Source organism: Hemicordylus capensis, chromosome 2 (genome assembly GCF_027244095.1).
Source record: "Hemicordylus capensis ecotype Gifberg chromosome 2, rHemCap1.1.pri, whole genome shotgun sequence".
Classification (NCBI taxonomy): Eukaryota; Metazoa; Chordata; class Lepidosauria; order Squamata; family Cordylidae; genus Hemicordylus; species Hemicordylus capensis.
Window position 1 is genome coordinate 15,940,606 of NC_069658.1, and position 27,129 is coordinate 15,967,734.

Genomic DNA, 27,129 nt, shown 5'->3' on the forward strand with positions numbered 1-27,129 from the left:
AGTATAGGCCATACTGGTATTTACATAAAAGGAACAGGACTCTGAATTTAGGACGGCCTGATTTTTAACATCAAAAAACTTGGAAAAAACCCTGTCTTGGATTCAAGTATATACAATATAACAGGGTAGAGAACATGTACATCCTGTAACCATTAATTTAGCACCCTTCCCAATTGTGTACGTGACAAGCATAATTTAAACATGTTAAGAAGTCCTGCTTGCATTAAGTAAATTCTCATTGTGATATCTGCAGGTTAATCTGTTCTTCAACATTAATAACAGGAAGCCACAACTCAGGGTGTGGTCCAAAAGCACATGAGGCAGTAACCTTGCTGCAGCTAATCAAATCTGGATCTGGACAGTGGGTGAATGGGACTCCAGGATACTTATGTCCATCACCCTGAGTTTGAAAAAGGAAGAAAGTTGGGATATAATTGTAACACATCAGAACATAAGAACAGCCCTGCTGGATCAGGCCTAAGGCCTATCTAGTCCAGGTTCCTGTTTCACACAGTGGCCCACCAGATGCCTCTGGGGAGCCCACAGGCAAGAGGTGAAGGAATGCCCTCTCTCTTGCAGTTGCTCCCCTGAAACAGGTATTGAGAAGCATCATGCCTCTGAGGCTGGAGGTGGCCTATAGCCACCAGTCTAGTAGCAGTGGGGAAAGAGAATGGTACCTTATAGATGCTGTGGAACTGAAACAGGATCTCTGTCACAAAGAGTTCTGCTTCTGCAAACATCTCCTCTGGCTTTGCCCCGAAGGCTGCTTGTCCATAGCACAACATCAGAGTAGCACGGATCTGTCTCTCAAAGACAGTTTTTTGTTCCTGGAGGCAAGCAGGGGAAATGGGGAATAATCTAAAACAATGCATATCTCTCTATATAATTCTCTTACGGCCGACCTGAAAGAGAACCATGTCTGGATGCGTCCGGAGCATCTGGATGCCTGGAACCATTGCCTGGGGAGGGAGTGGCAGCAAGGGAGGAAGGCAGAAATCGGCAGAGTCAGGGGGCAAAAGGAGGAAAGGCAGATTGGAAAGGAGAAACCAGACAGAGAGGGCAGTGAAATGACACAGAGAGAGAGAGAGGGAGGGAGGGGGTAGTTTGTTCGGGAGGTCGAGGAATGCGGGAGCTGGTGAGAGAGGGAAAGTGGCCAAGGGAAAACTCGGAGTGGGCAGTTAGGAGGAGATGGCAGAGGCGCCGGTAGTCCTGGCTGTGGGAAGGAGGAAGAAAGGAGGAAAGGCAGAGTGTGGGGTGGGGGGGGGAGAGGAAGAAAGGAGGATAGCCAGAGTTGGGTGAGTGTTGTGGGGGGAGAGAGTGAGCGAGAGAGTGGTGGTGGGGAGAGAGAGGGGGGAGAGAGCGAGAGAGTGGCGGGGGGAGAGCGCAAGTGAGAGAGCGAGTGAGAGTGGTGGGGAGGAGAGAACGAATGAGAGAGTGGTGGGGAGAGTGGTGGTGGGGAGAGAATGAGTGAGAGTGGTGGTGGTGGGGAGAGGAGGGATGCCACAGGCTCAGTTCACTACCGCACAGATGCTCTGTGTGGGGTTAGCAAAACCCCCCAAAGTAAGTAAACTACCACACAGATGCTCTGTGAGGGTTCAGCTAATATTTTTTAAATCTCCATTTGAATTCTTCTGTAACAGCCGCATTTTAGTAGCCAGAAAGTGGCATAGATCGCATTCACATGTAACATGAAACCAGAGATGAAAAGACCTTTGGTTTTGGAAACCGTACGTCTGAATGCGGGCAACCTCAGTTTCATTTAAAAATGGACTTGTGGTTTCCCTCCCCAAGCTGTATTTTGTATCTTCAGTTTAAAGTGAGTTTTGCCACCTTCATCTCCAGATCTGCGGTACCAGCATTAGGTTCGAATGCTGGCACCACAGTTCCCTCCTTCTGCAACTGGAGGAGTAAGGGAGGATGTCCCTCACTCCAGCTGCTATTGGCTGCCAGGGCTGTCCTTCATTAAGGAAGGAAGCCTCAGCAGCCAATTCCCCCTCCTCTCTGCAGTCACCGAGACTGTGGAGAGGGAGCTCTCCATTTCATCTGAATGTGGACAGGAGAGCAAGGGGTGGGTGGGGGAGAGGGGTTACTGCAGGTCCATTGGACCTGCAGTTCCATGCTACGTCTGAAGGTGGCCATAGTTTTAGTGTAGTACTGAAGAATTTGCAGTCTGGTCATTGTGAATGGACTCTCTCTATGGGTTTTGCCCCCCAAGACAATGCCTGGTCAGCGTGCCTGGATCTAAGAATGAAATGCTAATAATGGGAGTTGTAGTCCAACAACTTTTGGGGAGCCAAATCCAAGGTGTATGTATATTTTAAAAATTAAGGACATTTTCCCATCCTTATAGGGTTTCTTCTTTACATTCGAGACATGGTGTTGATTTTATGGGAAAGTCTTGACAAAATTCAAGATGATTAGCTTCTTGGATTATTCAGCTGAGGAGCAGATTATCCTTCTATCTATAATTCATTGACACAGTCCCCAGTATTTCCTGATAAAGGGTCTCTTGTTCCAGCAAGTCTGGAAAACATCTCTGCCTGAGGCCTTGGAGAGTTGCTGCCAGTCAAAATAGACAGTAACGGATTCAAACCAACAAGAGGGATCATAAACAGATGTAAGGATGTACAGCAAAGCACAAAATAGAGCCCTTTAGAAAAATACCATATTTTCTCAAACACATTTTGCGATATAATAAAGTTGTTCACATGACGGTTTGTCTGGAGTTGGGGAGGGCTAGAGTGAAGGCAAGATCCTAATGACCTTCTCCCCACATGATCCTTCCTGTTCTGGGCACCACCACTGGTGCACCCACATGATCACCGCTGTGGTGATCTAGAAGCTGGGGAAAGGATGCCCGGCCTTCACATATCCCACAATGCACTGCAGGAGCAGTGTGTGGCATTATGCAAATTCCCGAGGCCAGGTCACTCCTGATAATGATTGAAACATACCTACAGAGGAAATTTTCTAGTCTTCCATACTGTGGAGGTGTGAATAGAAGGGTAGGGCCCAATCCACCACAATCTTCACCAGTGTTCCCTCTAAAAGGGATTCCCAGATGTTGTTAACTACAACTTCCATAATCTCCAAGCAACAGCCACTGCAGCTGGGGATTCTGGAAGTTGGAGTCAACAACATCTGGGAATCCCTGTTAGAGGGAACACTGATCTTCACCTGTGGACCCCACCTTCTTCCACAATTATTTTGAAGTCCTACAACTTACCTCAGATACCACCTCTAATTGCAAATATTTCTTTGACAAATGACCATAATCCCCAAGTGCCCTCAGAAGCTCAGGCAAGTGGCGAAAAGCAACCAGGCCAACTGCTTCAGAAATTCCCTGTACAAAAGAATGCATGTCAGTGACATCATTTTCTTTCAGACTCATTTATTTGGTTGGCCTTTCCTTTATTCCACAGCAGTGGCTAACATCTGTCAAGTCGAGAGCCGCTCATTTTTGCCTTCGTCGGATGATAACTAGCTTTCTTAAGCTGTTTGTTCCTTCCCTTCCCACTCTGTGTGGTTTTGCTTCTTTTGCATATCCAGCAATCCATGTAAGCAAGTTCAAGTTACACGTTCTTTGGATTTATTTCTTCTGAGGACAACAAGCAAGGGGATAAGCCAAAGGCTTCATGGGAAGGCTGGCTTCTGAGGAGGGACCTGAAGACAGAGGTGGTGCCACCAAGGCATTCTGGAAGGATGCTCTAAGATTTACCTCAGAACGATCAAACTAGACAAGGCATTTACTGCATATTTAGTGGTACATCTCATCTTTTCTTTCTAAATTGAGACCTGAACTGAGCTGGGATCACAGCAAGGGGAAGAGTGAAAGCTCACTTCTCCACCAGGAGCCGATCCAGATCACGTCCCAATCTGCTGATCCTTTACAAGAGAAAAAAAGACAAGATCCGCAACCAATGGCTCACTGCCCAAAATGGCAGTGGGCCGGCAGGGGGCAGGCGGAAGCCCAGCAACTACCCAGTGGCAATCACACACACAATCACCTGTTGAGGTCCCCAACGCTAGACAGCTAGAGCATGTATGGCACCTCCAGCCATGAGTGGTGCAGCTAACCCTCCCCCTGGGTAAGTGCCGCTGCTCCAGTCACATGCTGCTGTTCCTGCCTCCCCACCCACCATTAACATGATTGCTCCTAAGCCCCGCTCCAGGCCTGCTTCTAAATTAGCCCCTTGGTTTACAGAAGAACCATGGGGGCTGAAGCAGCAAGGGAGGCAGTTAGAGTGCAGGTGGAGAAAACCTCGACCCGAATCTGACAGATTACAGCACAGAGCGCATATGAAGATCTATGCTCAGGCAATATGTGCAGCAAAGAAGCAGTTCTTTTCTGCACACATTGCATCTGCAAGCTCACGCCCAGCAGAGTTGTCTAAGGTTGTGAGGGGACTAGTATGTGCCCCTCCTCCCTTGAATCAGAATTTAGAGCCATCTAAATTGACTCACTGTGACTCACTGTGCCACCTTTATTGATTTTTTCTCTAGGATTTGAGCTGAATTGGATCCCATGGTTATTGCAGGGTCGATTATGGAGGTGTCCGGCAACTTCTCTTGTATTGTTAGGTTGGATCAGATTCAGTTTGTGAATCTGATACAATCCTCCTGAGGATGTGGACAAGCTGTTTGCACAAGTTCACCGTACCACCTGTTCTCTTGACCCTTGCCCTGCATGCCCCATGCAATCTAGCAGGGAAATAATTGGAGAGGGTCTTCTTAGTATCATCAGTGACTCTCTGAGGGAGGACAGGATGCCTCCTTATCTGACGGAGGGAATTGTTAGACTTCTTTTGAAGACACCTGCATTGGACTCCTCAGAGCTAAGCAATTACAGGCCTGTCTCCAATCTTCCATGGTTGGGCAAGGTGATTGAGAGGGTGGTAGCTTCTCCACTCAGTCTTGGAAGAAGCAGATTATCTGGACCCATTTCAAACTGGCTTTTGGACAGGCTATGGGGTGGAGACTGCCATGGTCAACCTGATGGATGATCTCCAATCGGGAATTGACAGGGTGTGTGTGACCCTATTGATCCCCTTGGATCTCTTGTCAGCTTTTGATATCATCGACCATGGTATCCTTCTAGACTACCTGAAGGGGCTGTAAACAAACAAACAGGTTTTGCTGGGGGGGCGGGGCGGCACCAAAATCTGGCCCTGAATTATGCAAGTTCATGGAAAGGGTAGTGGGTTGTTAAATGGCTTAAACCAATTGCTTCGTTGTCTTGGAGACTCTAGCGAGGCCAAAAATGAGATGACTGCAGTAGGAGGGCCTGTGGGGATGGACGGCTAGAATGTTCCAGAAACTCCCACCGGTCACTTACCTCTCTGTCCCCTTCTTGTCCTGTTAACCTCAGAAGTATGTGCAAGTGTCTGTAGACCAAATCCTTTCGACTTGAGTCTCGCAGTTTCACCCCATAGTATTTATAAAGGGAAGCCTGGTAAAGGTCAGGAAAGGAATAAGTTGCTATTGTCACAGGGATCTCATCACAGGGATCACAGGGAGATCATTAGCGAATCATGGTGATTAGAGGGCTGAAGGCTTAAAATACTACCATGGGAAACTCAGAAAATCCTTAAAAATTGACCTTATCTGTTCTCAGCCTCAAAGAAGGTCGAGCTTAAGTATACATGATAAAACATAATCTATATAGGATTGGAAATAAACAGTCACTAGCCTAGTTACCAGGGATGGTAAAGAACTGACCAGGTAAGCTGGTAGGGAAGCTCTAGTAAACTAGAAGAGAGCTCTTTCCAAGCATAGGTGCTCTGCCTGATTGGTGCCACATTTGAGAGGTTTTTACTGCATTTCCTGGCCCAAATACAGGCAGGGTTGGCATATCAGGTATCTGTGGTCGGGTGGCTGAACACTGGCATGCTAAAGCATGCCATAAACTCCTTCAAAACACAATAACATCACTCAAGGACATTGACATGAAGTGACAACTTGCATGCATAGAACAGCTCATGACCGATCAAATATCAGAGACTGAACCTTCATAACCTAGCCCATGCTAACTGGGCAGCGGTATTGCAAGTAGACTTAGGAAAGAATATTGTCCAATCCTTCACTTAGAAAGGGTGAGAATAATTATCTGAATTATTCTCATCCCTTTGAGGTGAAGGATTGGAAGAGAACATTATTTTCCAAGTCTAGAAGCAAGGTCGAAGGTGGCCCTGGAGCAAGATTTAAGGATGGGTCCACCTGGTTGCCTAGCTGCCTTTGTTGCTGCTAGGGATGTCCAAAGTGGCTCAAGTTCGAGGCGGTCCGACATCAAACTTGGCCAAGTGGCCTGATATTGAACTCGATCTGAACCCCCCTAGCTGGTCCATGGCTTCTAATCAAGAATTTTTTTAAAAAAAACAACAACTCACCACCTCTGGGGGGCCCTCCTGTGGCCATGGGGGTGGGAGTGGTTGGGTCTATTGCAGTTCCTCCTCCCCTTGCCAGCTGCCCCCGGTCTCCAATTAGGGATCTGAATGGAACCAGTTTGAACCCTTTATGGGCCTCCGAACCAGTTCAAAGAACTGGCGGTTCCGCTGGTTTGAAGGCAGCGGGAGTCTCTCTTTAAGAGCAGGGGAAGGACTGGAAGTCACCAATGCACCGGTGTGTGCTGGCACAGGCGTGCTTGCGTGTCATGTGTGTGCCCGTGCCGGTGTGCGCAGACGCATCGGCAACTTCCAGTCATATCTGGAAGACGAGGGCAACGGGGCGGCAGGGAGGTACGATGCCATCCTGATCGGCTTTGCAAAATACATATGCTGGCGGGGGAAAGCGGTGGGATTGGTAAGTGCACCCTGCCCCACTACTAAAGAGAGACTCCCGCCGCCTTCGAGCCTCCCCGCCATGGTTCTGTGCACATTCCTATCTCCAACTGGCCTGGTTTGGGCCATTTTAGTCTGTGTTTGGCCCATTCTGGGCTTCTTTGTGCTGACGGTGGCCATTTTGAAGGCTGCCATGCATGCGCACTGACCAGCTCAATGGCCTCAGCCATGACACAGCCAAGCAGTGCAGCAGCCTCGAAAATGGCCACTACCAACATGAAAGGGCCCAGAATGGGACAAACATGGACTAGAATGGCTTGAACTGGGCTGACTGGAGACTGGGGGAGGCTGACAGGGGGAGAGGGAACCACTAGAGACCCCCCGCAGGAGGCAGTGAGTTGTTTAAAAAATATATTTTTGTTAGAACCTCTAGACCGGCTCAAATTTGAACCAAACCAAGGGGATATGTCTAGGGGTATGTGTGCCAAAACTGAACATGCCCAGTCCGATTTGGACTCCAACCAAACCAGGCATTCCAGTTTCATATACACCCCTTGTTGTTGCCAGGCCTACCTATTTCATGCTGGTATGGCCTGATAATGTCACTGAGCTGGTGCAGCCGTGCTAGATCTATGGGGCCAGATTGTACAGATGTGCCTGCCTTAAAGGGGTTACGTTCCTGCTGGGACAGCTCTGTCTCCGAACCACCATGCAGCTCGGTGGCATTGGAGAGCAGCCAGCAGAGTGCCCAGTGCAGAGTGTGAATATGGCGGAGGTGGCTGGTGGCCCTCGCAGAACGCGGCCCCGGGCACTCCCCTTGCCCCTTCAGTTGTAGCTATGCACCTGTAACTGCCAGTTCAAATTTTATTGAGTTTTAACAATAATAATAACCATAACAATCATCACAATCATAATGAACACAAATTGACTTCCCGCGCACCTCTTTTCGTGATACCAACTATAAATTTTACCCTTATAGTAATATTAATTAAACACAAATACAAATTTAAACCTTCCACCACCATTAATCAGCCCAACCTGCATTTCAGATTTCAAATCCTGCTGTAAGATCCATAGTAGGGAAATAATTCTTTAAATAAACCAAAAAGGGTTTCCAGTCTTCCTTGAAACGTTCTAAACTTTGGTCTCTAATCAGTGTTGTAAGTTTTGCCATTTCCGCATATTCTAAATTTTTTATCAGCCAATCTTCTTTTGAAGGCAGTTCATTAGTCTTCCATTTCTGTGCATATAATATTCTGGCCGCCGTAGAAGCATACATAAAAAAAGTTAAATTATTTGTAGAAATTGCTCCTTGTGTTATTCCTAGCAGGAAGGATTCTGGCTTCTTAGGAAATGTCACTTTAAGTATTTTCTTCAATTCATTGTATATCATGTCCCAATAGGCCTTAGCCCTCCCACAGGTCCACCACATATGAAAAAAAGTACCTTCAACATGCCCACACTTCCAACATTTGTTTGAAACGTTTTTATACATCAGTGCCAATTTTTTAGGCGTTAAATACCATCTATACATCATTTTGTAATAGTTTTCCTTCAAAGCATAACAAGCAGTAAATTTCAAATCACTTTTCCATAACTTCTCCCTTGCTGCCATTTCTATATTATGTCCAACATATTGAGTCCATTTTATCATAGTTGTTTTAACCAATTCCTCTCTTGTCTCCTCCAAAAGTAATAATTTATACATTTTGGAAATTAATTTATCATCATCTTGACATAATTCCTTCTCAAAATTCAAAATCTGATCTTCAAATCCAACTTTAAGATCTTTCTTATACATCTCATTTAACTGATAGTACTGAAACCAATCTCTGACCACATTTTGTAATTCATTTAAAGATTTTAACTTCGAATCCTTTCCATGAAAATACAACAGATCTCTATACGTACCCCCAGCCATCTGCATATTAACTTCTTTACGTGATAAAGCTTCAATCGGGGATATCCATAACGGAGTTTTTGGTTCCAACCAATTTTTATATTTTAACCATACCCTCATTAAACTCCTTCTTACATAGTGATTCAGAAAATCTTTATGTACTTTAGTTTTTTCGTACCATAGATAAGCATGCCATCCAAACCTTCTATCAAATCCCTCCAGATCAAGGACTCTAGGGTTTCTCAATGTTATCCATTCCTTTAGCCATGTCAAACATACAGCCTCAAAATATAGCCTTAAATCTGGCAAGGTAAGACCACCTCTTTCCTTTGCATCTGTTAGATTCTTAAAAATTTTTCTTGGTCTTTTCCCCTGCCAAACAAATTTAGTTATATCCTTCTGCCATTGCCTAAAACAAGTCAAGTTATTAATTATAGGAATAGTCTGAAAAAGAAATAACATTTTCAGCAAAACATTCATCTTCACCACTGAGATTCTTCCCATCAGAGATAAATTCATTTTAGACCATCTTTGCAAATCATTTTTCATTGAGTTCCATGTTTTAACATAATTATTTGAAAACAACACATAGTTATTATTTGTTAACCAAACTCCCAAATATTTCACTTTCTTCTCCACTTTTAACTCACTTATATCACCAAATCTATTTTTAATTTTCTGGTCTATATTTTTAGTCAGAACCTTAGTTTTAGTCTTATTTATATAAAATCCAGCCAACTGGCCAAATTGCTGTATCTTGTCCAAAAGTCTTTCAATCTTATCCATTGGATTCTCTAAAAATAACACAACATCACCTGCAAAGGCTCTCAATTTATATTCTTGTCTCCCAATTTTGGGACCATGTAATTCATCATCTTCCCTAATAGATCTACAAAGCACTTCTAAAACCAATATAAAAAGCAATGGAGAAAGTGGACAACCTTGTCTAGTCCCTTTTTGTATTACACAATTATCAGACAGTTCTCCATTTACAATAATCTTGGCATATTGTTCCAAGTAAATAGTTTTAATTGCTCTAATAAAATGTTTACCAGCAGTTATTTCCTCTAATAGTCCCCACATGAACTGCCACGAAATATTGTCAAAAGCTTTCTCTGCGTCCAAAAAGATCATCGCCATCTGTTTATCATTATGTTTTACATAATACTCCAATACATTCAAAACTGTTCTTTGTCTCTCAATTGTCTCTTTGGCAAAAAGCCAGCTTGATCCTCATGAATAAAGTCTCGTAATACCACTTTCAGTTTTCTTGCCAAAACCGCAGCAAAGAGTTTATAATCATTAATTAAAAGTTATATTGGCCTATAATTTTTGACTAATGTTAAGTCTTGATCTGGCTTTGGGATTATTGTAATATTTGCATATTTCCACGAATCTGGCACAATCCCGTTTTGTAAAATGTCATTCATAGTCCATTGAAGAGGTTGTAGAATTTGATCTTTAAGTAATTTGTAATACAGAGCTGAGAGTCCATCTGGCCCAGGGGCCTTGTTAGGTTTAGCTTGATTTATTGCTTCTATTATTTCCATAACTGTTATTGGAGCATTCATAATTTCTATTTGTTGATGAGAAAGTTTTGGAATATTTTTAGTTCTAAGGAACTGCTCAATTTTTTCTTCTTCTACTGTTTTGCCTTTATATAATTCTGAGTAATATTTAAAAAATTCCATCCTTATTTCCTTTCCATTATAAGAGAACCCATTTTTAGTAGATATTTTAGATATAAAGTTTTTCTTCCTCTCAAGTCTAATTTTCCAAGCTATCAACTTGCCTGGTTTATTTGCAAATTCAAATGATCTTTGCTTAATATACTTCAGATTCTGCTCAAGTTCATTTGTTATTAGCATAGAGAGTTGTTGTTGTAAGATCTTAATAGCTTGAGAGATCTTCTTCTTATCTTTAGTCCATATCAGTTCTCTTTCCTTTTTGGAAATCTGCATCAGTAGTACCTCTTTTTTCAATCCTCTTTGTTTTTTAAAATATGCATTTTGCTGTATAAAAAAACCTCTCTATGTACCTGTAACTGAGCAAAGAGACACCTTTGAAAGTGATGGCTCTCTTCTGTTTAGCAAAGGGAGAGCAACTGTCTCTATCCAGCTCCAGCACAGCATCTCTCCTGTGGCTGTTGCTGGCATCCACCTTGGGTTTCCTTTTAGACTAGCTGGCCCTGCACAGAGCATCTGTGCGGTCGTGCACTGAGCCTGTGGCATCCCCCCCACAACTCTCTCACTTGCTCTCGCCACCCCCACAACTCTCTCACCACACCTCACAACTCTCACCACCCCCCACAATGCTCTGCCCCCAACTCTCTCGCTTGCTCTCCCCCACAACTCTCTCGCTCACTCTACCCCCACAACTCTCTTGCTCACTCTCTCCCCCACAACTCTCTCGCCCGCTCTCCCCCGCAACTCTCTTGTTCGCTCTCCCCTTTCAACTCTTTCACTCTCTCTCCCCCCCAACTCTCTCACCCACTCTCTCTCCCCACAAATCTCTCTCTCTCTCCCCCCACAATTCTCTCGCTTGCTGTCTCCCCCGCAACTCTCTCTCTCTCCCCCCCACATATCTCTCACTTTCTCTCCCCTCCACAACTCTCACTCTCTCTCTCTCCCACAACTCTCTCGCTTGCTCTCCCCCCCACTCTCTCACTTGCTCCCCCCCACAACTCTCTTCCTCGCTCTCCCCACAGCCCTCCCCACATCCTCCATCTTTATATCTCTGTCTCGCAGTCCTTGCTTCCTCCTGCTGCTGCCAGGGACTGTTGCCCACTCACCTGACAGCCTCCAAGCTCCCTGCTCCCTGCTGCTTCACAGCACAGCTCAGTCAACTGTCTGCTGCCAGCAGCCCCCCAGAGCCAACTGTCGAGCTCCTGAAGCTGCCCCCAGCCTCCAAGCTCCCTGCCGTTTCACGGCGCCCCCGAGTCAACTTTCAAACTGCTTTCTAGCCGCCCTGCAAAACTCCCTGCAGCTCCGGAACTCTCTCCCCCTCTGTCAGCCAATCACCTCCTCCCTCCTTGTCAGCCAATTGCTTCCTTTCTGCCACGTCTCCATGCATGGCCCATCTAAGAGAATCAATAATATAGATTTTTAGCCCCTTTGGGACAGGGGACCATTTTTCTTCCTTTTGCTCTGGAAACCTCTTTAGGAACTTTTTTGTAGTTGTTGAAAAACACCATATAAATATTATTAATAATAAATAAATATCACCCAACAGAATCTCAAACATAAATATTTTCAGAATGGATATTTGTCAATCGAGGCAGTTTTATATATTCAGACAAGGATATTTTTCAGGCGAGGTACTCTGTCTCAGCAGAGTGCTGAGACAGGGAGAGATTATACATTCATGTTTTACTCAGCCCTTCACTTTGGGAAGACCAGGTAACTGGGTGCAGGATTGTAGCCCTTGAGCACATTCTCCGAGCCTCTGGGTCTCCTTGACAGAAAAGCCCATTTCTTTCCTTTTATTGTAATTTTGGTTCACTGTTGTTGTAACAAGAAAATTTCTTTGATTCAAATTTATTTCTTTGCTTAGATCATATTAAGAGGCAATTTGCATGAGCAGCCAAGTCCAGGCTAGGGCTGATTGTGTGGAGCACTGGGATCTTTCCCAGTCCCAGCACTTCTGCCCCCACAAGCCCAACTTTTAAACCTGGCTCTTAACTGGGGTAGAGGGCGCAAGCGTGCCCTCAACCCCAGGGCGGCTGGGGTCGTGTGTGTGTTTGGGTGACACCAGCCTGAGCGCACACAGAGTTGAGTGCCTAGAGCACCCAACTCACGGTGGATTCTCCCAGTGCACTGCACTGCACTTTTATCAGCCTCTAGTGATCTGTGTTGCTGGAAGCAGCACGGATCCTGTGGGTGGCACACCAAAGAAAGACAACTGATCAGTTGCGGGGAAAGTAGGTGCAATTCTGCCTCCCCACCACCCACCCTCCCTGCCCAACCAACGATCAAGTGCACGACCTTTAAAGGGATGGGGACCCTTCACATTTCAATCTAGGAAGTGGAACATGTATAAGACACACAGAAACTAGTGGTGTACTTGTTTGACCTGTCTGTGCTAAACTATATCTCATTCTTACTATTTTTGCTTGTTGTTTTCATCTGTTGCTTTTAGTATGATTTTATCATTTGTATTATTAGCCACCTCGGATTGTGACTTACTGAAAAGACAGGTTACAATTCTTTTTTTTTAAAAAAAATATCTTTTAAATCTTTTATTGTTTTAAAATGTTATGTCGTTTTAGGATGTAAAACTCATAGAGATGCATGTTGAGGTGGTATATAAATGCATAAAATATAAATAAGTAAATAAATAAGGCATTGAATAAAATAGATAAGTATATGGGTTCCCAAAAAACCAGTGGGAAGAATCATTCCAGAGTTAATTTGAGTACAAGGTTGTGCACATGACCATTTCTGGGGTGGGGAGGGTGGCCGGGAGAAGGCAGGGTTGAACCGACCTTTCCCCCCAGATGATAGGTTGTTTCCTCTTCAGGACGCTAATGCGCACCCACATGATCTGTGCTGCTTGCAGCAGCACGGATCACTGGAGGTTGCAAAAATGAGCCCCGGCCTCCAGATATTCCACAATGCCCTGCACAGCCCCGGCCCTGGGGTAGCAGGAATACTCATATCCTCTAACCCCTGTTAAGGGAGAGGGTAAAAAGTTGGGTTTGTGGGGGCGGAAGCACTGGGATCGGGAGTAATCCTGGTGCTCCACATGAACTGGCCAACCCAGGGTGGGTTGACCTGCCCTGGTTTGGGTTGCTCATGTGAATAGCCTCAGAACGCCTAGAAACCTTCTACATTCCATGATGAGACTTTTCAGCTTTTCAGAAGGTGAGAGGAGGGGCCCACTAATTTGTTGCTGGACAAGGACAGTAAAGATAGCCTGCAGTCACATTTCAGAGGAAACACTGACTGCAGGAGGTAAGCATGGAGGTCTGTATCTGGCAGCTGGTTATAGTGGGACCACTGTGAGGTGAACAAGTTCCCCAACCCTAACTCTTTGGAAGACAACCTGACCCTAGGAACCCACCCACAACTCTGGAGCCATCCTCTCAGCTCCAGGCATTCCAGAAAGCTGGGCAAGATGAGTTATGACTTGGGATGCCAGGGCGAATGGAGAACCCCACATTATACTCAGGATGCGGCATGACAGAACTTAAAGTGACAAATCCCCCCCCAAAGGTAAGCTTCTAACAAGTAATACTGTGGAGGATGGGAGAAGGGTGATGGATGGGTCTCATGACCAGCAGCCTCAACCCAGCTCAGTAGACAAGGTGATGGTGATGGTTCATGAGTAAGATGAGAGTTGCCCCCTAAAAATCCATAGTTTACCATCCCTGCCCTCACCAAAAGTTCTATTTTTTTAAAAAAAAATCTGCAGCAGCCTAACCTACTTCATAGGGAAAAAACATAACCACGTACACCACCTGGAGTCTTGGAGGAAGAGTGGGATATACACACCAAATCAAACAAACAAACCCTCCATCTCCGAAAACTGAGAATGTGCACAGCCTCCTGACCTGGGTGGGACACTTGTCCTAACCAGTTTTCAGTTGTGTGAACAGCCTCCAGATATAACAAGGATGTTCTCAGGATCCGCTCAGGCACACGGCCTCCCCTCCCCATTCCCGTTTTGATAATAACGTTTTTCATGCATGCAAGCAAGCCAAGGTTCTCTTCCATTTTTTGAAGCCATTAGCTTGCATGCATTAAAAAAAAAGTTAATTATCAAAACGGGAGTGGGGAGTGGGGAGGCTGTGGGCCTGAGCCTGCCCAGGCCCCAGATCTTTTAATAACCTAGCAACACATCTGGTGGCAGGACTCAATATACCATAGTATGGGGCAGAAGTATAGACTCAATCCCACCGGCTGCTAAGCATAGGGCTGTAGAAACAGGAGTATCAGAACTCCCGACATCACCCGTCCCTCCCCCCTCCATGGGGAGGTAGCCAATTGCCCCAGGTAATATAGTGGGAAAGGGGTGGGTTCTTTTAATCCTCACCCAGCACTGGCACAGGGAAGGCTGGGCAGGTGGAGAGAATGCCACAGGAGGGTGGGGGAAAGCATGGGGATACCAGGGGACAGTAGCAATATTTGGGGTACCAAGCTAATGCCCCAATCCACCTTGGAACAGCACATGCCTACATCCAGAGTTAGCAAAAGGATGCTAGTATAATTAAAACAACGTCTCCACCTCCACATCTAGGCTCAGAATTCACCTTATTTTGGCCAGGTGCTTGGGGGCCCTTTTGCGGTGCTGCTGTTTTATGGCTTGCAGCATAGATGTCTGCTGCTGTCAGTCTTCTTGCAGCTTTCTCAGAGTCTGTAGCAGGAGTCCACTAAAACAAAAGAAGAGTCTCAGGTTTCAAATCTTCAGAGCATGAAAGAGCAGTTACCCTTTCATTGATGTCTTGCTTTATCTAAAAACTAGTCGGTGAGGCCTGTCGTTAATTGGGCAAAGTCATGTTGTATAGATTACATTGCTAGAAAAGTTCAGGAAATAAAATCCAGGAGGCCCTCTAATATCTTGGAGGTAATGTTCAGGATGACTGTGATACTGAAGTACTTGACCTAACCACCAAAACGGAGTTAGGTTCCCTAGTGAAACAATCCACACTCGCTGCAAGAGTGGATGGAGCAGCCTGCAGGGAGAGAGTGGCTATTTAAACTTTAACCCCCTGCCGCATCTCAGCTGAGTAGCGTGGGGGAGATGTAAAATTTAAACAGCCACTCTCCTTGCTTCTGAGGGCCACCTATATAGGTCATTGAATTTTTTATAATAATTATTGGGCTTGCCAAAGAGAAGTAAAATAACAGTTTGAAATTTGAAGAATTTCAACTTCAAACATTATTCATCTCATTGAATAATTACTAGATACAGTAAATTTGAATCATAGTACATTGACTCTCAGAACAATCTTCTTTTCTTAGGCATGATGTCATTTTGGAATTATTGATCTGATTACAGTGTGTTAAAAGTCTGTGGAGAACAACAGTTAAAATGCTATGATTATCTATCTATCTATCTATCTATCTATCTATCTATCTATCTATCTAATCATAGATCAGATCTACTTCTCCATGTCAACTTCTTCAGGAGATGGCATAATCTCCCTAAATGCTTGCTTGGAAACAGTAATGGGCTGGATGAGGGAGAATAAACTGAGACTGAATCCAGATAAGACGGAGGTACTTATTGTGCGGGGTCAGAACTACAGAGCTGATTTTTATCTCCCTGTTCTAGATGGGGTCACACTTCCTGAAAAGGAACAGGTTCACAGTCTAGGAGTACTTCTGGATCCACACCTCTCCCTGGTATCTCAGGTTGAGGTGGTGGCCAGTGGGGCTTTCTATTAGCTTTGGCTGATTCGCCAGCTGTGCTGAACAATCTCAAAACTGTGGTACATATGTTGGTAACCCCCAGACCTGACTTCTGTAATGCACTCTATGTGTGGGGCTGCCTTTGTACGTAGTCCAGAAACTTCACTTGGTACAGAATGCGGCAGCCAGGTTGGTCTCTGGGTCATCTCAGAGAGACCACATCACTCCTTTGCTGATAGAGCTACACTGGCTGCCAATAGGTTTCCGGGCAAAATACAAAGTGCTAGTTATAACTTATAAAGCCCTAAACGGCTTAGGCCCTGGGTATTTAAGAGAACGACTTCTTCGTTATGAGCCCCACCGCCCATTGTGGTGATCTTGAGAGGTCTGTCTCTAGTTGCTGCCAGCAAAGCTGGTGGCCACACAGGGACGGACCTTCTCAGTTGTTGACCTGAGACTGTGGAATACGCTCCCTACTGAGATATGATCCTCCCCATCTCTGACAACTTTTAAAAAGCACTTGAAAACCCACCTCTTCACCCAAGCTTTCTCAGCTTTTAAAACTGTTTAGGTTTTAATTTATGGTTTATTTTTAAATTGTTAAATTGTTTTAAGTTTTTGCATACGTTTTAAACTTGTTTTATGCTATTGTTAACTGCCCAGAGATGAAAGTTTGGGGCAGTGTACAAATTTATATCTATCTATCTATCTATCTATCTATCTATCTATCTATATCTATATATCTATCTATCTGTATTTCTTCTAAAACATTCCCCCAGCATATCTTGGTGTAAAAAGCAGTGTGTTCAGCTAATTTAAGTGGCAGGATTGTTCATGAAATATTTGGTATTTACCAGAAAGCTAACCAGGAAGTAGGATATTCAGAATCTCTTCTAAAAAATAACAATTAACATCTCACCAAGCATATTCTAGGTTAAAAAGTAGTGTATTTAGGTAATTTCAGTGACAGGACTGTGCATGCAAAATTTGGTACCTGTAGGTTATCAGGAAGTATGACTTTATTTCACATGTACCAACCAAGCAATCTTCAAAATATGTAACAGATGTCTACACAGCCCATTAACTCATAAATGGGCTCTTGAGATTATAATCAAAAGCAGGTGTTCTCAGACTTGGGTCACCAGATATTGTTGGTAGTGATGTGCACTAAATGAAATTTTTGATTCATTTTGAATTCAAATCAAATTCTGAAAATTCATTTCAAATTTGAATCAAATTTAAATCTGGTCCAAAACTTTGATTCAAATTCAAATTTGAATAGAGCTGACCCTGTTTTTTCACTTTTTAAAAATGATCAGGTGGCCTGAATTGTTTTTAAAAGGTGCCAAATGGCTCTCAATTTGAATTTATATCAAATTTCAAAAACTCAGTTCAAATTCTAATCAAATTGCCCTTTTAAGGGGTGATTTGATTCAAATCCAAATCACTAGAATCACCCAGATTTGAGTTGGATCGATTCAGATTCAAATCAATTTGCACATCCCTAGTTGTTTGACTACGGACTACAACTCCCATCATTCCCAGCCACACTGGCTCAGTTGATGATGGCTATTGCGGTCCAACAACATCTAGAGACCCAAGTTTGAGAAACCCTGCCATAAAGCCCATTACAATTATTTTTTTTTTAAAGAATACAAGCAGGAATGCAAGCAGCAGGGGGAGGAGCTATAGCTCAGGGAAGAGGCTGTAGCTCAGTGACAGAGTATCTGCTTTGCAAGCAGAAGGTCTGAGGTTCTGCCCCTGACAGCAGCTCCAGGTAGGAATTGGAGAGACTCCTGCCTGAAATCTTGGAGAGCCATTGCCGGTCAGGGTAGACAGTACTGAGCTAGATGGTCTGACTCAGTAGGCAACAGCTTGATATACTCAGTAAATAAAACAGAAATTTATTTTGAGCAGCAATTTCAAAATGTGCCTTTTGTATTGGCTTGGCAATAGTCAGCATGCCAGCATCCATCCCAGGAGTAAAGGACCTGTTTCCCCCGATACCTGCTGGGTCCACCTCTTCCAGGTTGGGTTAATGTTCCACAGCAACACTGCAAAACTCTGATTTTCGGAGGGATAAGGAAGGGAAGCAAAGTATTCCATCAACATGTCTTGCTTCTGCATCTGTGATCTTCTTCAGTTTGTGGAATTAATCTTTGCCAAAGATCAATTGTTCCAGGAGTAACTCCAGATCTTTAATGCAATATAATAGTCAGACACACCTGGAGAGACTGCTGGAGATGAGCCAGGATGGTGTCTAGGACTTCTCTCTCATCCATCGTCTCCACTAATTCTCGGACAGTTTTTCCTTTCTGCAACTTCTTGCTGTCCCACAGATACCGGAAATTCTCATCAGAGAGTTCTGAAAGAGAGAGAGAGAGAGAGAGAGAGGCTATATCTAAAAAATGACTTACCCTGTTTCCCCGAAAGTAAGACCTAGCAGTAATTTCTGATGTACCGCTAATTGCCCTAGTGCATTTTTTGGGGCTAAAATTAATGATCACATCGGAGCAAACACTGATTGTTCAGTGATGCGGGAAATTCCAACGCGTGCTACTTGAAAGGGCCTTCACATAAAATAGTTTTTCCCACATGAAAATGTCATAAAAACCAATAGGGTGGTGATTTAGAACAGATGAAAAAATTATAACTGTCACCTGATTAACAAAAACATGATTAGAGTGAATTTACATGTGATTTAAAACAGGCCTGGTGTCAGCACATGGTACAGTCCAAACACCTTGAGGGTGGGAAACACACCAGTGGGGATTCGAACCAACAGCCTCCTGCTCTCTAGGCAGGTTGCTTCCCTCCTGCACCATTAGGTGGCACAAAAGATCCTGCTGTTGAATCGGTGTTGGCTCCTGGCGCCCACAGAGCCCTGTGGTTTTCTTGGTAGAATACAGGAGGGGTCTACCAGTGACTCCTCCTGTGCAGTATGAGATGATGCCTTTTCAGCACCTTCCTATATCATTGCTGCCCAATATAGGTGTTTCCCATAGTCTGGGAACCCATAGTCTGGGAAACATACCAGCGGGGATTCAAACCAACAGTCTCCTGCTCTCTAGGCAGGTTGCTTCCTCACTGCCCCATTATTTCAAGCTTGCTAAAGGTGCAGGCCCACTTCTGACACCATGTTGTATCTTCCCCTAGGTAAGGTTGTTAGGCATTCTCACAAAAAGTCACTTTGTTGGCCTGACTTTGGGCCTAAAGGAGCAGGAGACAAAGTAGGTTTAGAAGCCTTCTTCATTCAGACAAGACTGCAGTCTAGCTGGAGCTTGTCCAATGGGTTTAGCATATGGCTCCCAAGGGTTTGTGGTCCGACAGGACAAGAACTGGTGCGCCAAACACAGACTGATGAAACTTTCTCATAGCGAAGACAATAGCTAAGACCTCCTTCTCAATTTGTGCATAAGTCTTTTCAGCCATGGTGTGTTGTGGTGGATGCGAGGGTTATTTTCGTGACCTCTGGTATGGCTAGGCGGACAGCAGAAAGAAGGGCATTCAAGCCTAGCTCGCAGGCACTCACTGCCATGTAGAAGAAACAACCTTGAAGAAACAGCCTGCCAGTAGCCAAAATGCTGTTTCTGTTGCTGCTAGCCTATATCTGTAAATAAAACCAAAAGTGGAACACCTGCTGCCACGGTAAGGGGAGGCCACTGAGGTGGGGGAGGGAGCACCTTGCCATGGGGATGCACCAGCTTGGAGTCATCTCTGGGGGAAAATGCAACAGTGCTAGAAGAAAACAAAACATACTTCCTCCTCTCACCAAAGATGGCATGCCTCTTTTAAGATGGAGTTTATCATCTGCAGGTTTTAAAGCACTTTTATTGCTAAGACCCCTGCTATCTGAACAGACACCTTTTAAGGTGGTGGCTCTTTTATTTAGCAGGGTTGGATGGTGTCTCCATCCAGCCCCAGCAAAGCATCCCTCCAGTGGCTGTTGCTGGTGTCTACCTTATCATTATTTTCTAAGAACGTCGTCTTCTCCATGAGCCCCACTGCCTGTTAAGATTTTATTTATTTATTATTATTTTATTTAAAATATTTATATTTATACCCTGCCTCTCCAGTGCACTACTGCTCGGGGTGGCTCACAACAATAACATAGACACAAGATACAATAAAAGTAATAGAAATGGAGCATTAAAAAGCCTCCTTAAAAAGGTGCGTTTTAAGATGTTTTTTAAAAACACTGAGGGAAGTAGCATTGTGGAGCTCTTCAGGGAGGGCATTCCAAAGCCGAGGGGCCACAATTGATCATCTGGAGAGGTTCGCCTGTGGTTGCCGCCAACTCGTAGGGTGCTACTCAGGGACGGGCCTTCTCTGTTGCTGCCCCTGGGCTTTGGAATGTGCTCCCTAGTGTAATAAGAGCCTCCCCATCTCTGGCAACCTTTTAAAAAGGCACTGAAGACACATTAATTCATCCAGACTTTTAATTAGATTTATAGTTTTAAATTTGTTTAATAATGGGATTTAATTTTTTTATTATTTTTAAAAATGATTTTAATTGTAAATTGATATGATGTTTTAAATGATTTTAATTGTAAACTGCCCAGAGATGCAAGTTTTGGGCAGTATAGAAACATTTTAAATAAATAATAAAAAATAAAAATAAGATTGTGATCCCTTTAGAGACAAGGAACCACCTTATTTATTTATTATTTATTTTCCAGGTAAACCATTTGAAAATCTTTGTTGAAAAACAGTTTATAACTAATATAATGGATATATTATTATTTCTTGTTTACACAGTCAGACAGGTGTTATTGACTGGTTTGTTTTATCCAGACATTGAGTCCTTCCCAAGGACCTGGAATGGCTGGATTTTAGTGTCAACATCGTTGTCGTTATTATAATAGATATCGTTGCAGAATATAGGCTGTTCCCAGTAAAGTTGCTTTTTGTAATTGGCTGATGGTGATTTCTGTGGCCCCTATGGTGCTGAGGTACTCTTCAAGTTGTTTTGGAATTGCACCTAGGGCTCCAATTACCACTGGGATTATTTTGGTCTTCTTCTGCCACAGCCTTTCAATTTCAATTTGTAGATCTTTGTATTTGGTGATTTTTTCTATTTCTTTTTCTTCTATTCTGCTATCACCTGGTATTGCTATGTTGATTATTTTGACTTGTTTTTCTTTCTTCTCGACTACAGTTATATCTGGTGTATTGTGTGGCAGATGTTTGTCTGTTTGTAGTCGAAAGTCCCATAATATTTTTGCATCTTCGTTTTCTACAACTTTTTCAATTTTATGGTCTCACCAATTTTTGGCTACAGGTAGGTTGTATTTTTTGCAGCTGTTCCAGTGTATCATCCCTGCTACTTTGTCATGCCTTTGTTTGTAGTCAGTCTGTGCGATCTTTTTACAACAGCTGATTAGGTTGTCCACTGTTTCATCTGCTTCTTTACATTATAAAATGTAATAATAATAATAACAAACAACAACGACAACGGCATTTTATATCCCACTCTTCCTCCAAGGAGCCCAGAGCAGTATACTACATACTTAAGTTTCTCCTCACAACAACTCTGTGAAGTAATATTTATACACCACTTTATAAAATAACTTTATATAAATATTCCTATGAGTAGTTGCTGTGAAACCCTTAAATAAGCTTGCTGATAAATTGTGGCATGTTGTTAGTTGATCAAAATGTTTTTAAAAACTTAAATTAAATCAGTTAAAAACCATTAACTTAGCTGATCATTCAACTAAATGCTACATCCCTAGGAAAAAATAATAAAACAAAGACTGGCCGTAATTTATGTTTATTGTAGAGGCAATGAAAAAACATGGTGGTTGGTATAGTAATATAGTGTTTATATACAAAATAGGAGGTCTGCATATTGATTTTCACCTTGGCTTTGAAATCAGTAGTGACTTTAGGGAAGCTGCTCTCAGCCCTCCCATCTGCAGTACAGAGATAAGAGGTCTGATCTACTGTAAAGAGTAGAGGATTAGGTATGTCAAACACTTTCTGATTGGCCTGTGGAATTGCCCAGGTTCTCACAATTTTCAATCTCCATTTGGCTAATTCCCAACCTCCAAATCTGAAGATTTCAGTACTTGAATCTCATACAGTATGAATACTGATAGTCATATATATTCCTAGGTAATGAATTTGGATCCTGCTTTTTCCCTTCTAGATGGAGGTGCCCAAAGCAGCTAAAATAAAAACACAATAAAACAGCAAACAGGTTTGACCTCAAAGGTGTTTGATGTCGAACTGGTTCGGTTTGACTGTTCAGGGTCAAACAGAACCCCACTGCCATTCAGTCTGACACTGGACTGAAACACCTCCCCCTGACCCATTGGGGGGGGTTGTTATCTATCTATCTATCTATCTATCTATCTATCTATCTATCTATCTATCTATCTATCTATTTATTTTAGAACTCACCCCCTCCGGGGCAGAGGGGACGGGGGTCTGCAGGTGCGGCGGCCTCCAAAATGGCCACCATGCTGGAGGGGGAAGGCCTGAATGTGCCGAAGAGTGGGCCAAACAGGCCAGTTTGGGAGGAAAGGAGGCTGGTGGGGGGAGGGGGGACCCCCATGGACCCCCACCACCTAGAGCAAACCCCCCAGAGGGGGTAAGTTCTAAAAAAAGTTTTTTTAAAAAAAATTCATGAACCCCCCCCCCCGAACTGCACCAAACCGGAAGGTAGGGTGGGGTTCAAGGGGGTGCCAGACTGAACTGGCCCAGTCCAATTTGGGTCCAGTTTAGACTTAAACTGAGCCAGGCCAGCACGTTCTGTGCACACCCCTAATACTTGGGTTTGCTGCTGCATCATCTCTGGAAAACCTGAAGGTAACAGGAAACCAGTGCAGTCATTGAAGTATGGGTGTCAGATGCTCCTGGTGACTTAGGCCTCATGAAGGTGAATGACAAAGAGTTTTTTGGTGTTGTCCAACGTACCTGGCAATTCAGGTGCTTTACCCTCAGACAGTTTCTTTTTTGGTATTGGGCTGGTGCTTCTCTTTGACTTAGCAGCAGGCAGCTTTGGCAAAACAATATGTTCCTTGGAAGATTCGCCTGGAACTCCATGTGGGGACCTCTCATCTGTCTTATGAGCCCCTGGACGAGACTTAGAGGGCTGAACTTGTACCAGTTCAGGGAGGACTACTGGCTGGTGCTTCTTCTTGACCTCAGCAGATGTTGGCATAGGAGGCTTCACCAGGAGCGGCAAGAGCTGGGATGTTCTCAGGCTGGCTGGATCTTTAAAACTTGATGATGGTTGAAAGCCTGGGGTTCGGATAGCCTCCCGACTCTCTGGCCGGCCTCGACTCGTCTGAGGAACAGACTCATTGCTCTTCACACCCTTCTTCTTTAGCAGCTTCTTTATGAAAGAATTCATTCTGCAATAGAGCAAATGGCACACTCATTCGTTATCACCTGCTCTATCCAAAAGGCTCAGGCAGGATAACAACATGAACACATAGAGCTGGCTTAAGCTGAGCCGGGCCATTGGTCCATCTAGCCCAGAACTGTCTACTCTGATTGGCTGTGGCTTTCCAAGGTCTTGGGAAGGCATGCATCTTTCTTAGTCCTGCTACCTAAGTTCCTTTTTAACTGCCGGTGTGATGGGGAATCTGGGACCTTTTGTGTGCCAAGGATGTCTGCTCACTCAAACGACACCTTGAAAAGTGCAGGATTTCAATTCTACTACAGAAGAATGGTCTTGCTGTGTGCTTGTATTGGCCAGTCTCCCCTCCCTCTAAAGAATTAACTGGAAGTGAACCCTTGTCTCGACTGACAGACTGGTAACATACAGAGATCACCCAATCAGTCCACCAGGGGTGGGACCAAGAGAGCTGTTGCTGAGAATTCTGGGAACAAGAAAGGAAGTTCTGTGCTGGAGAGGTGTGTGTGTGTGGTAAGGCTTAGTGAGGGGCATGGAGTTCTTGCTCCCTCATGGTCAAAGCCAGCATGGAGGTTTCTCACATGTAATAACTGCAGAACCTTGAGAGACAGGATTGCAGGAAATTTGATTCTCATCAGGTGTTGGGTGAGTTTTCAAGGAAAAGGGGATTCAGCATATGGAACAGTTTGTTAGATTTTGTGCTAGTAACTTGAATTTTTTTTGTGTGTGTGCTTTGCATATTCCTGATACTGTTCTATTATTGTTTACCTGCAACATAATTAAAATAAGGTACGCTAGCCTATGCTCAATCTACCTAGGGCATTGCAAAAGACGCTGTAAACTTTTAAGTGTGCCTAAATGCAACCTGAAACTGCAGCCTAAGACAACCTATTTTTGAAACTTACTAAGTATTCTTGAGTGTATTTAAAACCTAAAAGCCTCAGACAGAAGCAGTCTGTAGTAATTGAATAAAACTGGTTTTTGTTCTTTTCTTTTTACACGCCTCTCAGAGTTGGTTTTTAACTCAAGAAAAAGGGAGGGTGGAAAGGGGATTTCTCTGGTGCAAAAGCATCCTCAAGTGCTCAGCAGCTATCAGTTTTCTCATCGTGGAAGTTTTTTCTTTTGTGTGTGCGCAATACCCAGTTACAGAGGGACCTTGGATTAAAGCACCTAATCCACTGATCCGATTCTCTGCAAGCTTTGGGTGCTTGGCGGAAGCATTTTAAATCTATTGGAAATATAGAAAGGTTTTATGAGAAGCTCATCCAGGCAGCTCAGCAGGGATAACTTGGCATTTCTTTCCCACACGTGAGCTAGCTCTGAGACAAAGGCTTTAATCTATTACAGTGCTATTTTCATATAATTTTTGCTTACGCAGAGATTTAGCAGAGACAATGGCTGCATTCACACATAATGCAGAACTATGGGTCCATTCAGTTCAAAGGTGCCTTTCCCTTCTGAAAAGTCAATCTAAACTTAGATGTGTGGGAATTCTTGCAGCAAATCAATGGTGAAAGCTAAAAGAACTTTATACATCTTGGTGTTCTCTCCCTTATTACTTTACATTTCTCAAGAGTTCAGGTCTGGCACCAAAAACAGATTCTGGAGCTAAGCAAAGATTATCCTGGCCTCAGATAAAATCCTCTGAATCTAAGGGATCTCAATTTATAAAATGGATTCTTGAGTTTGTTTTTATAACACTTGATGGAGTTCTAAACAGCATTTTAACGTCTTTAAACAGCATTTAAAATGCTTTTTAACATCTATATGAAACCGCTGGGTGAGGTCATCAGGGAATTTGGTGCTGGGTGTTATCAATATGCTGATGATACCCAAATCTATTTATCCTTGTCATCAATATCAGGAAATGGCACTAGCCCCTTAAATGCCTGCCTACAGGCAGTATGGGCTGGATGAGGGATAATACCCTGAAGCTGAATCCAAGCAAGACAGAGGTCGGGGGGTCATAATCTGCAAGATGGGATAGGCCTTCCTGTTCTGGACAAGGTTACACTCACCCCAGAAAGAACAAGCTAATAGCTTGGGAGTGCTCTTGGATCTGAGTCCCACCCTGGTGGCTCAGGTTGAGGCTGTGTCCAGGAGCATTTTTTACCAGCTGTGACTGATTCGACAACTTCGCCCATTCCTTGAAGAGAATGACCTGAAAATAGTGGTGCACCAGCTGGTAACTTCCAGGTTGGACTACTGCAATGCACTCTCTATGGGGCTGCCTTTGTGTGTCGTTTGGAAACTTCAGTTACTTCAAAATACATCGGCCAGATTGGTCTCTGGAATATCCTGGAGAGACCACATTATGCCTGTTTTTAAACAGTTGCACTGGGACCAATATGTTTCCAGACAAAGAACAAAGTGCTGGTTATTACCTTTAAAGCCCAGAATGGCTTAGGTCTGGGTTACCAGAGAAAGAGTGCCTTTCTCTACAAGATCCCTACTGCTCTTGAAGATCATCAAGAGGGGTCATACTTTGCAGGCCACCAGTTCATCTGGTGGCATCCTGGGATCGGGCCTTCTCAGTTGCCGACCCTATGGATAAAAGAGGCCTGTCTTCCTTGGAGGCCTTCAGGAAAGCCATAAATATCTAGCCCGGCTTTTAATATCTAGTTTTAACCTTGGTTTTAATTAGATTTAATCTGGTCTAAATGTTTCTTGATTTTAATTGTTTTATAATGAGGTCATTCACACAATCAAAAACTGTGTTCTGCCTGGGTTTGGGAGCTCTGCACTCCTAATTTTTGGTTGTGTGGAAGCAAAGTAAGAGGGAAACTCAACTCCCAAACTCTGGTAGAACACAGTTTTTGATTGTGTGAATGACCTCTCTGTGTTTTTAAAGGCAGAAAATAAATTAAATTAAATTAAACTAAATTAATAAAATTATATTGCCTTTTTTCATTGTCTTCATATTTTGTAAACCGCCATGAGGCTATTTTCAAAAAAATTAAAAGTGGTATACAAATATAAATAGATAGATATTAGACTCCAATACCAGAGGTTCCTAATGTTGCATCCTCAATAGTATCCTCAGTTGCATCCAGCTCCCACCATCACTTTGGCCATTGTGACTGGGATTAATGGAAGTTGTCATTCAAAATTTGGGGACCCAATGTTGGGACGCCCTCTCCCATAAATAATTCATCAGACCAATGCTAGTCAACTAGCTTTAGGAACGGCTGAGTTGGTCTAGTGTGAGATGGCTTACCTCAGAAAAACATGAATTTTCTATCCTTTGACACTTTTGAGATTTCCACACAGAAAAAACTCCTTTGCAACACTGCTTGCTCCTGTCATTAGATCTGTGAAAGCCTCCAGGCCTCTGGAAACAAGAGTCATGTGGTTACACTCTTATTTATGGCATCACCAGGAGTTAGGTGATGTCAGCAAACAAGAAACTTCTGCCTCTCCTGACCTAAGACAATGGGATGGATATATGTAATAAAAACCCCTGCTAACTTGGCAAAGAGGCACCTTTTAACATGGTGATTCTCTTTATTTAGCAGGGGGAGAGTAACTGGCCCTGTCCACCCCCAGCACAGTACATCCAGTGACAGTTGCTGGTGTCTCTCTTATGTTTCTTTTAGATTGTGAACCCTTTGGGGACAGGGAGCCATCTTATTTATTTATTCTCTGTGTAAACTGCCCTGAGCCATTTTTGGAAGGGCGGTATAGAAATCGAATTAATAATAATAATAATAATAATAATAATAATAATAATAATAA

The 27,129-nt window shown here is 43.7% G+C and overlaps 2 protein-coding genes across 2 annotated transcripts in view; both read right to left on the reverse strand.

The window, feature by feature from the left end:
- Positions 1 to 3,317, reverse strand: part of LOC128348269 (maestro heat-like repeat-containing protein family member 1) — a 57,917-nt gene extending 54,600 nt beyond the window's left edge. Inside the window, exons 1-2 of the mRNA XM_053304070.1 lie at positions 3,227 to 3,317; positions 678 to 827 (exon numbers count right to left, since the gene is read on the reverse strand). Coding sequence (XP_053160045.1) covers positions 678 to 785 — 108 coding nt within the window. The 5' untranslated portion in view covers positions 786 to 827; positions 3,227 to 3,317. The remainder of the gene's footprint in view (positions 1 to 677; positions 828 to 3,226) is intronic.
- Positions 3,318 to 3,541: 224 nt separating this feature from the next.
- LOC128345941 (uncharacterized) lies at positions 3,542 to 26,716 on the reverse strand. The gene is made up of 6 exons (XM_053298642.1): positions 26,612 to 26,716; positions 22,950 to 23,389; positions 18,254 to 18,393; positions 14,927 to 15,046; positions 5,336 to 5,449; positions 3,542 to 3,598 (listed from the first exon to the last, which is right to left on the reverse strand). Exons 2-6 carry the CDS (start codon positions 23,386 to 23,388, stop codon positions 3,590 to 3,592), a joined length of 822 nt encoding a protein of 273 aa, XP_053154617.1. The 5' UTR covers position 23,389; positions 26,612 to 26,716; the 3' UTR covers positions 3,542 to 3,589.
- Between the last annotated feature and the right edge of the window lie 413 nt (positions 26,717 to 27,129).

Bases quoted from the DNA above. Each gene is read 5' to 3' on its own strand.
- LOC128345941 (XM_053298642.1), bottom strand. From the start codon at position 23,388: ATGAATTCTTTCATAAAGAAGCTGCTAAAGAAGAAGGGTGTGAAGAGC. The intron at 18,394-22,949 runs GTACGTTGGACA...TCTCTCTTTCAG, and splicing joins TAAAGCACCTGAATTGCCAG to AACTCTCTGATGAGAATTTC. The intron at 15,047-18,253 runs GTGTGTCTGACT...CTTTTGTTTTAG, and splicing joins ATCTCCAGCAGTCTCTCCAG to TGGACTCCTGCTACAGACTC.